Source organism: Manis pentadactyla, chromosome 15, assembly GCF_030020395.1.
Source record: "Manis pentadactyla isolate mManPen7 chromosome 15, mManPen7.hap1, whole genome shotgun sequence".
NCBI classification, from domain to species: Eukaryota; Metazoa; Chordata; class Mammalia; order Pholidota; family Manidae; genus Manis; species Manis pentadactyla.
In genome coordinates, this window is record NC_080033.1 from 37086640 (window position 1) to 37104771 (window position 18132).

General features: G+C 39.4%; 1 protein-coding gene across 2 annotated transcripts in view; it reads left to right on the forward strand.

Annotated features, from left to right (window-relative positions):
• The window catches only part of TENT4B (terminal nucleotidyltransferase 4B), a 96120-nt gene that overhangs the window by 65294 nt on the left and 12694 nt on the right, over positions 1-18132 (forward strand). For both annotated transcript variants that reach the window (XM_036881018.2, XM_036881019.2), the window contains exons 2-4: positions 6540-6663; positions 8839-8885; positions 10479-10599. In XM_036881018.2, coding sequence (XP_036736913.2) covers positions 6540-6663; positions 8839-8885; positions 10479-10599 — 292 coding nt within the window. The remainder of the gene's footprint in view (positions 1-6539; positions 6664-8838; positions 8886-10478; positions 10600-18132) is intronic.

Consider the following 18132-nt stretch of genomic DNA (forward strand, 5'->3'; position numbering starts at 1 on the left):
TTAAATTTAGTCATCAATCCATTGATTATTTAGGAGCATGTTGTTAAGCCTCCATGTGTTTGCAGGCTTTTTTGTTTTCTTTGCATAATGTATTTCTAGTTTCATACCTTTGTGGTCAAGAAGCTGGTGGATACAATGTCAATATTTTTAAATTTATTGACGCTCTTTCTGTGGCCTAGTATGTGATCTATTCTGGAAAACATTCCATGTACACTTGAGAAGAATGTATATTCTGCTGCTGCTTTTGGGTGGAGTATCCTGTAGATGTATGTATGTAAGTCCATCTATTCTAATGTGTTCAGTTCATCTATTTCCTTATTTTCTGTCGGGTTGACCTATTAGTGTGAGTTGCATGTTAAAATGTCCTAATTTGAATGCATTGCATTCTATTTCCCCCTTTAATTCTCTTAATATTTGTTTCACATATTTAGATGCTCTGTTGGGTGCATAGATATTTATAGTGGTTATACCCTCTTGTTGGACTGACCTGTTCATCATTATGTGATGTCCTTGTTTGTCTCTTGTTACTTTGTTTTGAAATCTATTTTGTCTGATATAAGTACTGTTACTCCTGCTTTTTTCTCCCTATTATTTTCCTGGAATATTTTTTCTATCCCTTCACTTTTAGTCTGTGTATGTCTTTGGGTTTGAAATTAGTCTCTTATAGGCAGCATATAGGTGGGTCTTCCTTTTTTATTTTTTTTAACCATTCTGCCCATCTGTATCTTTTGATTGTTACATTCAGTCCATTTACATTTAAGGTGGATAGACATGTACTTATTGTCATTGTGAGCTTTAGATTTGTGGTTACCAAAGGTTCAAGGATAGCTTCCTTACTATCTAACAGTCTATCTTAAATCACTGATTACTCTATTTCAGATACAATCAAAAGGTACTTTCTTTTCCCTCCCATTCTTCTTCCTCCTCTTCCTCTACTCTTTATATATTAGGTTTCATATTCTGCACTCTTTGTGTATCCCTTGACTAACTTTGTGAATAATTGATTTAATTTCATACTTGCTTAGGAATCAGTTGGTCTACTGTCTTTACTGTGAGTTTATTTTCTCTTTTGACAGCTATTTAGCCTTAGGAGCATTTCCATCTAGAGCAGTTCTGTTAACAGATCCTGTAGGGATGGTTTAGTGTTGGTGAATTCCCTCAACTTTTGCTTATCTGGAAATTGTTTATTCTCTACTTCAAATTTACTGATAACCTTGCTGAGTAGAGTATTTTTGGCTGGAGGTCCTACTGTTTCATTACGTTAAATATATCATGCCACTCTCTTCTGGCCTATAAGGTTTCTGCTGATAAGTCTGATAGCCTAATGGGGTTTCCTTTATAAGTATATTTTTTTCTCTCTCTGGCTGCTTTTAATACTCTGTCCTTGTCCTTGATCTTTTTCCATTTTAATTATTATGTGTCTTGGTGGTATCTTCCTAGGGTTCCTTTTGTTGGAAGATCTTTATGCTTCCATGACCTGAGTGTCTATTTCCTTCCCCAGATTGGGGAGATTTTCAACAAGTATTTCCTCAAAGAGACTTTTACTTTATACCTTTTTCTCTCTCTTCTTCTTCTGGTATCCCTATAATGTGAATATTATTCCATTTGGATTGGTCGCACAACTTTCTTATTCTTTCATTCCTAGAGATTCTTTTTCTCTCTGTTCCTCAGCTTCTTTGTTTTCCTGTTCTCTAATTTCTATTTCATTTACTGTCTCCTCTGTATCATCTAATCTACTTTTAAATCCCTCTTTGTATGTTTCATTTCAGATACTGTATTCTTTAGCTGTGAATGGCTTTTCAAGATTTCTATCTCTTTGTTGAAGTCTCCCTGAGATGTTGAATATTTTTCTGTAAATCTGTGAGCATGTTTATGACTTTTGTTTTGAAATCTTTAGCAAGAAGATTTGTGATTTTTGTATCACTAAGCCCTCTTTCTGGTGTTTTATCTTGTAGTTTTGTTAGGACCAAATTCCTCTGCCTCTTTTTTTTTTTTTTTAGTGTTTCTTGTGGAATAATAGCTTTGTGTAAGAGGTGCCCTCTAGTTCCCAGCAACTCATTTTCCTGTGTGCGAGCCCTAGCTGTTGGCATGCAGTGGGTGTGGCACCTGTCTGTCTTGTAGTGATACATCAGGTGTGCTGTGTGGGCCATCAGCTGATCTCGTGAGCAGGGAGAATACTTGGGGTACACCACTGGAGCTTCTGTGGGCTGAGCTGCCTTCCCCCTATGGCTGGAACATGGGACTGGCCCTTGCCAGGGGGAAAGAGCTTGGCTGGGAAGGTTTCCTGCCTTCCTGGCTGTAATGCCTGCCTCCACTGCCAGGTCAAGCGGGCCTTGTGCACAGGGAGGAGCCTCCATGCTGTGCCCCTGGAGGGGATGTGGGCGGACCACCCTCCTACCGGTTTTCTGCGATGGCAGATGTGGCAGGGTAGTGGGACCAATGCCTGCTGGGAGGAGGGAGCGGCAGGCTGTTGCATGCATTGCGGAGCCTTGGGGCTGCATTTCTAGTCAGGGGGATCGAGCGTTTGAAGCTCCTGAGAATTCCCAACCTGATGAGCTAGGCTGGCTGGGAGGTCTGTGTAACCTCTGCCCCTCCAGCACTCCTTCGTTACTGGGAAGTCCTTCAAGCTGCCTGCTTTTCTGTTGTCTCAGGGGGACCAGTAGTGTATACCTGTTCTCCACAAGTAGCTGGAAACTCAGCCTCTCCGCGTGTTCCACCTGTCTTTGCTTTCCAGTCCCACTAATCTCCAAAGCACCACGTAATGTGGGTTTGTGTTCACAGAGCTGATCTCCAGGGTGAGGTGTTCAGTGATCCTGGACTTCTATTCCCTCCTGGCTCCACTCTCCTTCCTCCCACCTGTGGGTTGGGGCTGGGGGAGGGCTTGGGTCCTGCCTTATCATGGCTTTGCCACTTTACTCTTTTCTGTGAGGTCCTCTCTTCTTCCCAGATGTAGGCAGTCTGTTCTGCAGTCTTCAGGTTGTTTTCAGGATTAGTTGTATTTGCTGTATTTTGGTGTTTTATGTGATTTTGGAAGGAGGTTTCTACCTTGCTTCTTACACCACCATGTTTTTCTTCAATCCTACCTTTCCTTTGTAAATAGGGAGTAGGCATGCTTTCTTGCTCATTTTCCTTTTAAAAAGAAAACAGTGATGTCCTAATAGAAGACATTGTATTTTGGTCACTTGTAAGTTTTGATCACAGAAAAGGTCATTTTATAATTTTAAGATGAGAAACTGTAAGGCTGGTGTGTAATTAGTATTTACTAATCAATCATACTGAATTTTGCTTCAGATGTGGAAGAAACTGAAGCTTTCTCTGTGTAGTTGGTTGATTTCAGAAGCGTAAAGTTACGTTAATATGTGAAGCAAGCTTGCAAAATTTCTCTAGTCACCAGACTTTATTAGATCATCATGTCACTCAAAAGTGTGCCAGACATGCAGTTGGCACTCCCCAAACAGGATTCTGTTCCTTCAGTATTTTTTAAGCACCTAGATATATATTGTACCATGCCTGTAAAATGAGTACAGTCCACAGGGATGGAGCACTCTCAAAATTATTTTTAAAATCTCTACTGGAAGTATATTTCCTAAATGTACGAAGATTTTTCACTTAGTTCTTTAAGCATTTTACACATACCTAGTTAGATATAGGCGAGGCAGGCAGCAGTGTTTGTGTTTGGTGTAGGTAGGGATGACCCTGGTAGACTGAGAAGGGCTCTCTTGTTACTATTATTAAGCATGTTTCTACCCTAACAGCCTTCCTTTTTACCTTATTCCTCTCTCTGCCTTCCCATATGGCAAACACACATCAATAAAGAAGTAGGATAACCTGTGGAACCATTTTTTCCTAAGTAGGAAGATGGTTCCATGAAATACTAATGTTTGAAATAGTCCTGTTTTAAAACCTCATCTTGTAAACCTATAATAATTTGCCTCCAAATTAAAGTGCTAACTAGGAACCTGGACTTGTAGTGATAAATTTTAGAATCTGCTCCACTTTTTACCAAGTTCAGGAATCTCTTATTAGATCTTTTTTTGCCTCATGGTCATCTAGTTTCTTTCTTTACACTTGTAGTGATAGGACCTCACTGACCTGCACGGCAACCATTTCATTCCCCACAGCTGTGATGGTTGGAAACCTCCCCTTCTCTTCATCTGAAAACTGGCTATAGTGGAACCATGCAGAATGTATACATTACATATCACAGAACTACTTTAACAGAGTATTTCTTTTGATCATCACATGGAAATTACTCTGGACAAGGATTATGTTTGACTAGCCTTTTTCTTTCTAATACCTTGAACATAGACACTCAATAATGTTTGGAGAATGAATTCTTGCTCAGCTTAAAGATTAACTGGAACTTGGGCTAAATATTTTTTGCCTTTGTAGAGTAGATAGAGTCAAATTCAGGAGGTTTTCTTCATTGGTTAAAAGGGAAGTCTTTAAGGGGATGTGCTTTTGAACCACAAATAAACTTTGATAATTCAAAGCTAATGATCCAGTTAGATAAGGAGAAGTCCCGTTTTGCTCTTTATTCTTGGTCCTTGTCTTTGCCAAAAGATCTGTGCGGAAGAGCAGTGCAGTTTATAAACTTTCTAGTAACTGTTTTAACTTTTGTCTTCAAGAAGCCAAAAGGGGATAACCTTAGAGAAAAACTCAGGAAGCTTTAAAAAAACAGAAGGTGCAGATCCGATTAAAGTACCCAGAGACATAGCAAGGAAGACAGCTCCACTGGAGTCTCTGGATTCACCTGTAGAGCACTCTGGAGTCTTAAAACCCGATTTTTCTGTAGTATTGCACAGGCACGCTGTACAAAATGGTCTCTTTTCACTTTTTCTCTGGTCACTTTTCAAAAGGAACACAGCTGCCTTTAGGCAGAGCCTGAGTCTAGAACTCAAGATTTTTGATTCACTCTAAAAATAAAACATCAGAAAAGGCAAAAACTGTTGATTGTTTACCTGGCCACATTTTAAGTGTTATAGCCAGTGGGAATTGGGATTTAGATCTTTTTCCTTCCTCAGAATTATTTTTGGTCTCCCATGTTTCCAGCTTTGCGTAAATCCTGAACCTGCTGTGGCCCTGAATAGGCCATGCAGTTGCACACTCTTCCTTTAAGATTATACTACCAGGCTGCCCCACCTGGCCACCATCCTCCAGGATGCTCCCTGCTGCCCCTCAGACTCCCATAGCAGTGGGCATCCATTGCTGTTAGTGGCCTTCTGGCCTTCTGGTCCATCATAGTGTGCAAGAGACTGAGCTGGTTCTGGTCCTCCCCTCCAGCTTTCCTCCAGCTCACTGGAGCTGGGCCTCCCACACGGTCAGCGTTCAGCACAAGGTTAGCAGATTTCCTTGTTTCACCCTCACTTTCCCCTCCCAGAAGTAACTCTTCACAGTTGTACCAACTCTGTAAGGAATACTACTTTCATTTTCTTCTGTTCAAGAATAGTAATCTGACCATTAGACAGCCAGGTCAGGCTTTCCTTTCATCAGTCCTTGGTACCTTCAGCCCTGGCAAGCATCCTCCCTGATAGCTCTCCTTTGCTGGTCATGCTCTGTACCCCACCTTGGGTCTGTGAATGTGTGATGTCTCTGGAGCCCATTCCTTTCCTGCTACCATCTTCCTGGCCTTCATCCAGTCCTTCTACAATTGCAGTAATTTATGGACTGTTCTCTCTGCTTCTAGTCTTGTCTCTTTGCCAAGCCATTGTTTGCCCAGTTGCCAGATGAATCTTCAAAAGTGCTGCATTTTTTAAGTCAGTCTTTGCCTGCTCTGCCTCAAAAACAATTAAATAGCTCCCTGTAACCATAGTGGGAAGTCTGAACTTCTAAGCTCATCATTCAAAGCCTGCTGTTGTCAGGTGCCTGCTTTCCTCTTGTTCTTCCTGCTCCTCCCTCTGCCACAGCCTGTTCAGTTTTGAGTGCTTCCTGGGTGTGCCTCGTACCTCTGCTCTCTGGAAGTTATTAGCTCCTTCATGGGGCCTGGGCTACCAGCCATTCTTTTCAGGTCTTTGCTGATATTCCCTGGCTGACCTGTTCATTTGACACTTAACTCACTAAGCAAACATTAGGAAAGACATGCTGTTTGTTTCTGTGAGGAATGGTTGCAGAGGGGTAGAAGGGTCAGTCCCACTACCTGTGTCACCTGGATTCTGTGTCGTCTTGTGTTTGTGTCTACTGGATTGGGAGTGTAAAGGCAGAGATCAGGCTTTACATTTTAAATTAACAATTTTTATAAACTACCAGCACCCAGCAAGTGTTTTGCATAGGTTGATAATAAATGCTGTGAGGGCTGCTGATAATACACTCCCATTAGGACTTCTTGGAATTTCCTACCTTTATTATTTTGGCATGATTGATTAAATCATTCCCATTTAATGTACATTCCCATTTTAGTTTTGCACGAGTTACAACATTAAAAGTAAGGTAAAACTCTATGAATGTAAAGTCATCAGCTGAATTATAAGACTTAGATGATTTAGGATAGAGATTTCTCATTTGGCACTGCCTATAGTAACTTTTCTGCCATTTTTCTTCAGCCTGCATGAAGAAATCAGTGATTTTTATGAATACATGTCTCCAAGACCAGAGGAGGAGAAGATGCGGATGGAGGTGGTGAACAGGATAGAGAGCGTGATTAAGGAGCTCTGGCCCAGTGCTGACGTGAGTACCTGTCCAGGTAGCCAGGTGCTGAGGGTGATACCCCAGCCTGCAGGATGGAGAACATGTGGTGACCTCTCATTCAGAGTCCTTGGGCATGCATATGTGCATCTGTAGAGTTGTGGTCTCCCTAAATTTTAAAGACAATTTTTTTCAGCCTTTAGAATATTGGCCCTCCTAAATGTTTGCATTGAATGAGGGGACTTACTTAAAACTTACTTCTCAATGCTGAATAACAATTTACTAAAGGTGAACTGTATTCAGGAATCATTAGTATAAAGAGAGGACAGACAAACCAAGCCCACTGTAGTCGTCTGTTACTGAATGTGATCTATCAAAATCCCATCACTACATGGATGGAGCTAGAGGGTATTATGCTCAGTGAAATAAGCCAGGCAAAGAAAGACAAGTACCAAATGATTTAACTCATATGTGGAGTATAAGAACAAAGAAAAAACTGAAGGAACAAAACAGCAGCAGAATCACAGAACCCAAGAATGGACTAACAGTTACCAAAGGGAAAGGGACTGGGAAGGATGAGTGGGAAGGGAGGGATAACGGAGCGGGGGGAAAGAAAGGGGGCATTACAATTAGCATGTATAATGTGGGGGGAGGCACGGGAGGGCTGTGCAACACAGAGAAGACAAGTAGTGAATCTACAGCATCTTACTACACTGATGGACAGTGACTGTAATGGGGGTTGTGGGGGGACTTGGTGAAGAGGGGAACCTAGTAAACATAATGTTCCTCATGTAATTGTATATTGATACCAAAAAAAAAAAATTCCCATCACTGCTGTGTTCTAACCTGCCATTATGTAATTGTTTATAGCTGAATGAAAATGTCAGGTGGGAATTTCTTACATCATTTGAAGTTCATTTTCCTAGGCTACTGCAGGCATAAGTTTGTTCTGCTCCTCTCCTGACACTGCTGTGTTGTTCTTTCTGTCCACTCCTTGTCTCCCAGTACAGCCCCACCCAGTGAACAAAACTTTTGCCCAGGATTTCCTCTTTGCTTACTTGTGGTTCTTATTGTTGACACTATGTTAATACTTTACTTTTGGGGGCTCCTTTGAGGGTCTCTTCTACAATTTTGTGCATTCAAAGAAATATCCTATTTAGAATCCATTACTTTGTGTTACATAGGTTTTCTTTAGACTCTCTCATAGGGTGGTGAAGGGGAAGCCAGGAAGGTTTTTTTGATCTAATTGTCAAAACAAAGAAGCTTCAAATAAGGTCCTGTAGGTAAAGAGAAGAGGGAGGACGCTAATATTTTATTGAGCAGCTACTATAGACCACATTATTTCTCCTATGGGATCTCAATTGATGGCTCTCAACAGGGGTGAGTTTTCCCCAGGAGGCATTTTGCCATGTCAGAGACATTTGTTATTGTCGTGATTGGTGAGGTGCTCCTGGCATTAGTGAGTTGAGGCCAAGGATGTTGCTAAACATCCTAGAAAAACCTGGACAGCCCCTCACAAACTAAGAATTATCTGCCCCAAATGTCCATAGTGCTGAGTTTGAAAACCCAGATCTGCCCTAGTCATCCTCCCTCTGAGGGGGATTTTACCCATATTTTTTTTTTACAGATGAAGAACACACAGCTCTGTTTAGGTTCTTGGATCCACCTCACCTCAAGGTTGAGCTTTGTCATCGTTCATCCTGTGTTGCATTTACCTGCATATATGTATACGTTTATCCACCTTACTCTTCCACTGATCTCTGAATGCTGAGATAGGACATGACCCTGTTTTATGCCACAGCACAGTGTTATGATGACAGTGCCTGAGTTCCCTGTGGAGCTGGTCTGCAGGCCAGTGCTTGTCTGCAGTTGGAGTAGTCTGACCCTAATTCAGTCATCTATGAGAAGACTCGTGCTTAGAGAATAAAAATTGATTTGTGATTGTATCTCTGGATTATAAGGGAACATAATGTGAATATTCACATTAGTGGTGTGAATATTACTTTTGAAAGTTTTCTGTTGATATTTGAAGCTAATAAATTTAAACTGTATTCCTAATGACTGCCTGAGGCATAGCATCCCCAAAAGCATGGTGTTAGAAAAAATGCTCTTGTAGTATTAAAGAATACCAGAAGAGGGTAGCAAAAAACCAGCATTTCTCTAGAGCTTGGTGGCTTTATATCTGATACTGTAATATAATAATTTTTTCTATTTCAGGTCCAGATATTTGGAAGCTTTAAAACTGGCCTGTATTTACCTACTAGGTTAGTATATTTATGAAGCTTTCAGGGGATTGTGCATTTTTCTAGAGTGTATTAATTTTGGCTGTTGAATGTGTAAGAATAGAAACAAAGTAGATCCATGAAACAAAAATTCACTTTTATTTTATTCGAATTACCTTAAGGTAGTACCACTTCAGACCATCTTATCACACTGAGATGATGATAGTTGTAAAAGGGAGCATGCAGCAATGCGATCAGTTAGTCACCAATTTAAGCACCAACCCGAGTGTCTGCAGGGAACTGACTACCTTGCAGAGAACCGTTCAACTCTGTAACTTAACCCACTGACATGGATGTTAATGTCATATTATGGTAAAACTCTTGATTATACTGTTGAGCTGCATATACTCTGGAATGCTAGTTCTCTCATTTTTTATTAACTCATACCGTGAGCGCACTTCTGTCATCCTGATCCATCCTACCTCACACTGTTTCCTGAGAAAGGTCTTGGTCTTTTCAGCCCCCTTATTTATATTTGAGTCTTCTCAAGTGAGGATTGTCTTGGCCCACAGCCATCGGGTGAGGGAGGGGTGCTTTTTTTAGAATGGTAAGACTTTTCCTGAAGTACGAATATCTGTTCTCTAAGAATTGAAATGCTATGGTCTTTAAAAAGGAAAAACACTCCATTGTGTTTTTGTTTTTATTTTTATTGTGGTAAGAACACTTAACATAAGTTTATCCTCTTCACAAAATTTTAAGTGCCCAGCAGTACAGTATGATTAACTATAGGCATCCATCATGCTTTTTGATTTGAGCTTGATTCTTTACCCAAACTTAAAATGTGTTGAGGTGGATGGATCCTAGCAATTTCCATTCTTCTCATTGCTGTCTGAGGTCTACAAAAGCCATAAAATATTCAACTTTGAGTTCATTAATATTTTTCCTTATTTAGGTTCTGACCCTTTAGCAAAACCCTGAATCACTCTTTCTAAAAAATTTCATTAAATTTTATGACTAGGTAGTACATTCACATAGTTCAGATTTGAAAAGGGCACAAAAATAATTAGATGAATCCAGTGAAAAGTCTGGATCTCATCTCTGTCCTCCAGTGCCTTTCCCAGGAGGAGACCCTGTTACCAGTTCCTGGCATATCCTTACAGAGACATGCTGTGCATATAAAAGGAAATGTGTGTGCATGTGTTTTCTTCCTTTTTTTAACCAAATGGTGGCCTATTAGGTACGCTGTCTGCAGCTTGCTTTTTACACTTAATAATCTAAATCACAATCAGTTATTGTCATCCACATAGGAAGGTCATGAGTTTTTTAGTACCAGAAACCTTTATGAATAGGAAACATTAATTGGTATTTTTTGAGATTTTTACTTCTTTTAAAATTACTCTGTGTCTGGAGTCCTGACTCCTGTGAAATGGCTGGGAGGAGGAGGTTTTTAGAATCACCAGCCTCCACTTGCTCCTGAACAGTAGTCATCACCAACACATTTACTCTGCATTGGCAAGGTGAGAAATAGGTTTTAATTGTACTAATTTTAAAGTATAGAAGTTTGAATATCAGTTAAAGCAAGTACAGCTTATTGCTTCTTTGAACAACTCGTGTGTGTGTGTGTTTTGTGCTCAGTGACATCGATCTTGTGGTATTTGGGAAGTGGGAGAACCTCCCCCTCTGGACCCTGGAGGAAGCTCTTCGGAAACATAAAGTTGCTGATGAGGATTCGGTGAAAGTTCTAGACAAAGCAACTGTAAGTTCTAAAGCATTGTATCGTAAAATCTCTAGTTACTTATGCATGAAACTTATAAAATTAAAATTCATTTTGGTGAGCACAGTTGGATTGTGAGCAAACGATTCATTCATTAATAATCACAGTGCTTGTACATAAGGTTTGTTTGTGAAACAAATGAACTTGTTCTGGTTATATAGTTCTTCAAAAATAATACTCAATTTTATCATGCATAGTATTCCTTGTAAAGATTTTTTAATATAAAAATGCATAAATAAAAATGGATATCTATTAAACAATTTATACTTACACAGAAGATACTGCTCTCCTATTGTCTTTTGTTTCCTTGAAAAATTATATATAGTTGAAATTTTGTAAATCAAGTAATATTTTAACTAAAAAGCCATTAATAAACTTTCATGGAAGCTCACTATAGAAATAAATATATCTATTTTAGAAGTTTGGATTCTTGCATATTAAGTTGTTTTAGAACAAGACAACTTGTTTTTTATAAAAAGCTATTATTGGAAATCCAGTTCTGCACATAGAGATTGCTGGTCTGAATTTTCTAATGCATGGTACAAATAGAGCTACCTGCTTTTATTTTTTTATTTTTTTACTTTTTTTTTAGATAATTATTTGTTATTGAAGGGTAGTTGACGCACAGTATTACATTACATTAGTTTCAAGTGTACAACACAGTGATAAAACATTTATATACATAATTCTAGGTTCCAGCTATCACCCTACCAAGCTGTTACAATATCTTGACTATATTCCTTATGCTATACATTACATCCCGGTTACTTATTTATTTTACCATTGGAAGTCTGTCCTTTTTTTTTTTTTTTTGTGAGGGCATCTCTCGTATTTATTGATCAAATGGTTGTTAACAACAATAAAATTCTGTATAGGGGAGTCAATGCTCAATGCACAATCATTAATCCACCCCAAGCCTAATTTTCGTCAGTCTGCAATCTTCTGAGGCATAACAAACAAGTTCTTACATGGAGAACAAATTCTTACATAATGAATAAGTTACATAGTGAACAGTACAAGGGCAGTCATCACAGAAACTTTCGGTTTTGCTCATGCATTATGAACTATAAACAGTCAGTTCAAATATGAATACTCATTTGGTTTTTATACTTGATTTATATGTGGATACCACATTTCTCTCTTTATTATTATTATTTTTAATAAAATGCTGAAGTGGTAGGTAGATGCAAGATAAAGGTAGAAAACATAGTTTAGTGTTGTAAGAGAGCAAATGTAGATGATCAGGTGTGTGCCTGTAGACTATGTGTTAATCCAAGCTAGACCAGGGCAATAAAACATCCACATATGCAGAAGATTTCTCTCAGAACAGGGGGGGTGAGGTTCTAAGCCTCACCTCTGTTGATCCCCAATTTCTCACCTGATGGCCCCCCTGCGACTGTGCCTGTCTTAGGTTGTTCCTCCCTTGAGGAATCTTACCCGTCTCTGGCTAACCAGTCATCTTCCGGGGCCATACAGGGAAATGTGAAGTTGGTAAGTGAGAGGGAAGCCTTATTGTTTGAAAAGGTTAGCTTTTTACTTCTTTGCATATTTATGCCCTGTGGCTTCTATGCCCTGCATTTGTCTTGAGGTATCTTTACCACTTGGAGGAGTTATGATACTCGGTAAATTTGATATGAGGCACGAATTCTATTTAAGGGTTGTAATTAGGAAGGAAGAAGAAAAGCTATAGAAGTAGCAGGCGGAAGAAAACATGGGAAGATTGATTATTTCTTTGACAAATCTTCTTGTAGAGTAACTTCAGCCTATATAGGTTTTAAGCTACTACTTAAATTGCGCACACACATTAACGTAATAGGAGTATAGTTACATAACCAAAGCATATCTGTAATTACCAGCCATCTGCAGTGAAACCAAGAAAACAAGTTAGGCACCTTAGGCATTTGTGAAAACTTATCTATGATATGGTGGATATTGTCCAACTGAACTTGAACAGTCTGAGAGAAATCAGACAAATTAAAACAACCCATTCCTGGGGACTGTTCACATGCCATATGTTCTTTTAACAGTAAATAGTCTGTAGTTGTAAGACTTTGGAGCGCTACAATTTGCACTTCTCCAAATTCTTGGTTGAGTTCCAACAGTATAGATCCAGTCAAATTTGTTGTTTTACTGTATGCACAGGCCAGCTTAGATATCTCCTTCCTCATTCCCATGGCAAGTCCAGGAACTGGTGGGATGAGTGCATCTACAGCTGTAGCAGTGCGTGGATCTTTGTTGGGGTTTTTTGATGATCATCTTCTGGCATGAGTCTTCCAGAGAGTGCAGATGTTGGAAGTTCTTTTTCATATTGTATCTTAGTTCATTTTCGGGGTAGCCCAATTAGGCTTTGATCCTCTGTATAAATACAAACAGACCCTTTGCCTACACTTTTATATGCCCTTTATACCCTTGTGTAGAACTCGTTGGAGGTTACCACACAGGAACTGCCCTTTTTTTTTTTTTTTTTGCTTTGTTTTTGGTATCACTAATCTACACTTACATGACAAATATTATGTTTACTAGGCTCTCCCCTATACCAGGTCTCCCCTATAAACCCCTTTACAGTCACTGTCCATCAGCATAGCAAAATGTTGTAGAATCACTACTTGCCTTCTCTGTGTTGTACAGCCCTCCCTTTTCTCCTACCCCCCCATGCATGTTAATCTTAATACCCCCCTACTTCTCCCCCCCTTATCCCTCCCTACCCACCCATCCTCCCCAGTCCCTTTCCCTTTGGTACCTGTTAGACCATTGTTGAGTTCTGTGATTCTGGTGCTGTTTTGTTCCTTCAGTTTTTCCTTTGTTCTTATATTCCACAGATAAGTGAAATCATTTGGTATTTCTCTTTCTCCGCTTGGCTTGTTTCACTGAGCATAATACCCTCCAGCTCCATCCATGTTGCTGCAAATGGTAGGATTTGCCCTTTTCTTATGGCTGAGTAGTATTCCATTGTGTATATGTACCACATCTTCTTTATCCATTCATCTATTGATGGACATTTAGGTTGCTTCCAATTCTTGGCTATTGTAAATAGTGCTGCAATAAACATAGGGGTGCATCTGTCTTTCTCAAACTTGATTGCTGCATTCTTAGGGTAAATTCCTAGGAGTGCAATTCCTGGGTCAAATGGTAAGTCTGTTTTGAGCATTTTGATATACCTCCATACTGCTTTCCACAATGGTTGAACTAGTTTACATTCCCACCAGCAGTGTAGGAGGGTTCCCCTTTCTCCACAGCCTCGCCAACATTTGTTGTTGTTTGTCTTTTGGATGGCAGCCATCCTTACTGGTGTGAGGTGATACCTCATTGTAGTTTTAATTTGCATTTCTCTGATAATTAGCGATGTGGAGCATCTTTTCATGTGTCTGTTGGCCATCTGTATTTCTTTTTTGGAGAACTGTCTGTTCAGTTCCTCTGCCCATTTTTTAATTGGGTTATTTGTTTTTTGTTTGTTGAGGCGTGTGAGCTCCTTATATATTCTGGACGTCAAGCCTTTATCGGATGTGTCATTTTCAAATATATTCTCCCATACTGTAGGGATCCTTCTTGTTCTATTGATGGTGTCTTTTGCTGTACAGAAGCTTTTCAGCTTAATATAGTCCCACTTACTCATTTTTGCTGTTGTTTTCCTTGCCCGGGGAGATATGTTCAAGAAGTCACTCATGTTTATGTCTAAGAATGTTTTCGCCTATGTTTTCTTCCAAGAGTTTAATGGTTTCATGGCTTACATTCAGGTCTTTGATCCATTTTGAGTTTACTTTTGTATATGGGGTTAGACAATGGTCCAGTTTCATTCTCCTACATGTAGCTGTCCAGTTTTGCCAGCACCACCTGTTGAAGAGACTGTCATTTCGCCATTGTATGTGCATGGCTCCTTTATCAAATATTAATTGACCATATATGTCTGGGTTAATGTCTGGATTCTCTAGTCTGTTCCATTGGTCTGTGGCTCTGCTCTTGTGCCAGTACCAAATTGTCTTGATTACTATGGCTTTATAGTAGAGCTTGAAGTTGGGGAGTGAGATCCCCCCTACTTTATTCTTCTTTCTCAGGATTGCTTTCGCTATTCGGGGTCTTTGGTGTTTCCATATGAATTTTTGAATTATTTGTTCCAGTTCATTGAAGAATGTTGCTGGTAGTTTCATAGGGATTGCATCAAATCTGTATATTGCTTTGGGCAGGATGGCCATTTTAACGATATTAATTCTTCCTAGCCACGAGCATGGGATGAGTTTCCATCTGTCAGTGTCCCCTTTAATTTCTCTTAAGAGTGACTTGTAGTTTTCAGAGTATAAGTCTTTCACTTCTTTGGTTAGGTTTATTCCTAGGTATTTAATTTTTTTTGATGCAATTGTGAATGGAGTTGTTTTCCTGATTTCTCTTTCTGTTGGTTCATTGTTAGTATATAGGAAAGCCACAGATTTCTGTGTGTTGATTTTGTATCCTGCAACTTTGCTGTATTCCGATATCAGTTCTAGTAGTTTTGGGGTGGAGTCTTTAGGGTTTTTTATGTACAGTATCATGTCATCTGCAAATAGTGACAGTTTAACTTCTTCTTTACCAATCTGGATTCCTTGTATTTCTTTATTTTGTCTGATTGCCGTGGCTAGGACCTCCAGTACTATGTTAAATAACAGTGGAGAGAGAGTGGGCATCCCTGTCTAGTTCCCGATCTCAGTGGAAATGCTTTCAGCTTCTCACTGTTCAATATAATGTTGGCTGTGGGTTTATCATAGATGGCCTTTATTATGTTGACGTACTTGACCTCTATTCCCATTTTGCTGAGAGTTTTTAACATGAATGGATGTTGAACTTTGTCAAATGCTTTTTCAGCATCTATGGAGATGATCATGTGGTTTTTGTCTTTCTTTTTGTTGATGTGGTGGATGATGTTGATGGACTTTCGAATGTTGTACCATCCTTGCATCCCTGGGATGAATCCCACTTGGTCATGGTGTATGATCCTTTTGATGTATTTTTGAATTCGGTTTGCTAATATTTTGTTGAGTATTTTTGCATCTACGTTCATCAGGGATATTGGTCTGTAGTTTTCTTTTTTGGTGGGGTCTTTGCCTGGTTTTGGTATTAGGGTGATGTTAGCTTCATAGAATGAGTTTGGGAGTATCCCCTCCTCCTCTGTTTTTTCGAAAACTTTAAGGAGAATGGGTATTATGTCTTCCCTGTATGTCTGATAAAATTCCGAGGTAAATCCATCTGGCCCGGGGGTTTTGTTCTTTGGTAGTTTTTTGATTACCGCTTCAATTTCGTTGCTGGTAATTGGTCTGTTTAGATTTTCTGTTTCTTCCTGGGTCAATCTTGGGAGGTTATATTTTTCTAGGAAGTTGTCCATTTCTCCTAGGTTTCCCAGCTTGTTAGCATATAGGTTTTCATAGTATTCTCTAATAATTCTTTGTATTTTTGTGGGGTCTGTCGTGATTTTTCCTTTCTCGTTTCTGATACTGTTGATTTGTGTTGACTCTCTTTTCTTCTTAATAAGTCTGGCTAGAGGCTTATCTATTTTGTTTATTTTCTCGAAGAACCAGCTCTTGGTTTCATTGATTTTTGCTCTTGTTTTATTCTTCTCAATTTTATTTATTTCTTCTCTGATCTTTATTGTGTCCCTCCTTCTGCTGACCTTAGGACTCATCTGTTCTTCTTTTTCCAATTTCGATAATTGTGACATTAGACCATTCATTTGGGATTGTGATTGTTCTTCCTTTTTTAAATATGCTTGGATTGCTATATACTTTCCTCTTAAGACTGCTTTTGCTGTGTCCCACAGAAGTTGGGGCTTAGTGTTGTTGTTGTCATTTGTTTCCATATATTGCTGGATCTCCATTTTGATTTGGTCATTGATCCATTGATTATTTAGGAGCGTGTTGTTAAGCCTCCATGTGTTTGTGAGCCTCTTTGCTTTCTTTGTACAGTTTATTTCTAGTTTTATGCCTTTGTGGTCTGAAAAGTTGGTTGGTAGGATTTCAATCTTTTGGAATTTTCTGAGGCTCTTTTTGTGGCCTAGTATGTGGTCTATTCTGGAGAATGTTCCATGTGCACTTGAGAAGAATGTATATCCTGTTGCTTTTGGATGTAGAGTTCTATAGATGTGTATTAGGTCCATCTGCTCTACTGTGTTGTTCAGTGCTTCCGTGTCCTTACTTATTTTCTGCCCAGTGGATCTATCCTTTGGGGTGAGTGGTGTGTTGAAGTCTCCTAGAATGAATGCATTGCAGTCTATATCCCCCTTTAGTTCTGTTAGTATTTGTTTCACATATGCTGGTGCTCCTGTGTTGGGTGCACATATATTTAGAATGGTTATATCCTCTTGTTGGACTGAGCCCTTTATCATTATGTAGTGTCCTTCTTGATCTCTTGTTACTTTCTTTGTTTTGAAGTCTATTTTGTCTGATATTAGTACTGCAACCCCTGCTTTCTTCTCACTGTTGTTTGCTTGAAATATGTTTTTCCATCCCTTGACTTTTAGTCTGTACATGTCTTTGGGTTTGAGGTGAGTTTCTTGTAAGCAGCATATAGATGGGTCTTGCTTTTTTATCCATTCTGTTACTCTGTGTCTTTTGATTGGTGCATTCAACCCATTAACATTTAGGGTGACTATTGAAAGATATGTACTTATTGCCATTGCAGGCTTTAAATTCGTCGTTACCAAAGGTTCAAGGTTAGCCTCTTTAGTATCTTACTGCCTAACTTAGCTCGCTTATTGAGCTGTTATATACACTGTCTGGAGATTCTTTTCTTCTCTCCCTTCTTGTTCCTCCTCCTCGATTCTTCATATGTTGGGTGTTTTGTGCTGTGCTCTTTCTAGGAGTGCCCCCATCTAGAGCAGTCTCTGTAAGATGTTTTGTAGAGGTGGTTTGTGGAAAGCAAATTCCCTCAGCTTTTGTTTGTCTGGGAATTGTTTAATCCCACCGTCATATTTGAATGATAGTCGTGCTGGATACAGTATCCTTGGTTCAAGGCCCTTCTGTTTCATTGTATTAAATATATCATGCCATTCTCTTCTGGCCTGTAGGGTTTCTGTTGAGAAATCTGATGTTAGCCTGATGGGTTTCCCTTTATAGGTGACCTTTTTCTCTCTAGCTGCCTTTAACACTCTTTCCTTGTCCTTGATCTTTGCCATTTTAATTATTATGTGTCTTGGTGTTGTCCTTCTTGGATCCTTTCTGTTGGGGGTTCTGTGTATTTCCGTGGTCTGTTCGATTATTTCCTCCCCCAGTTTGGGGAAGTTTTCAGCAATTATTTCTTCTAAGATACTTTCCATGTCTTTTCCTCTCTCTTCTTCTTCTGGGACCCCTATAATACGGATATTGTTCCTTTTGGATTGGTCACACAGTTCTCTTAATATTGTTTCATTCCTGGAGATCCTTTTGTCTCTCTCTATGTCAGATTCTATGCGTTCCTGTTCTCTGAGTTCAATTCCATCAATGGCCTCTTGCATTCTATCCATTCTGCTTATAAACCCTTCCAGAGTTTGTTTCATTTCTGCGATCTCCTTTCTGG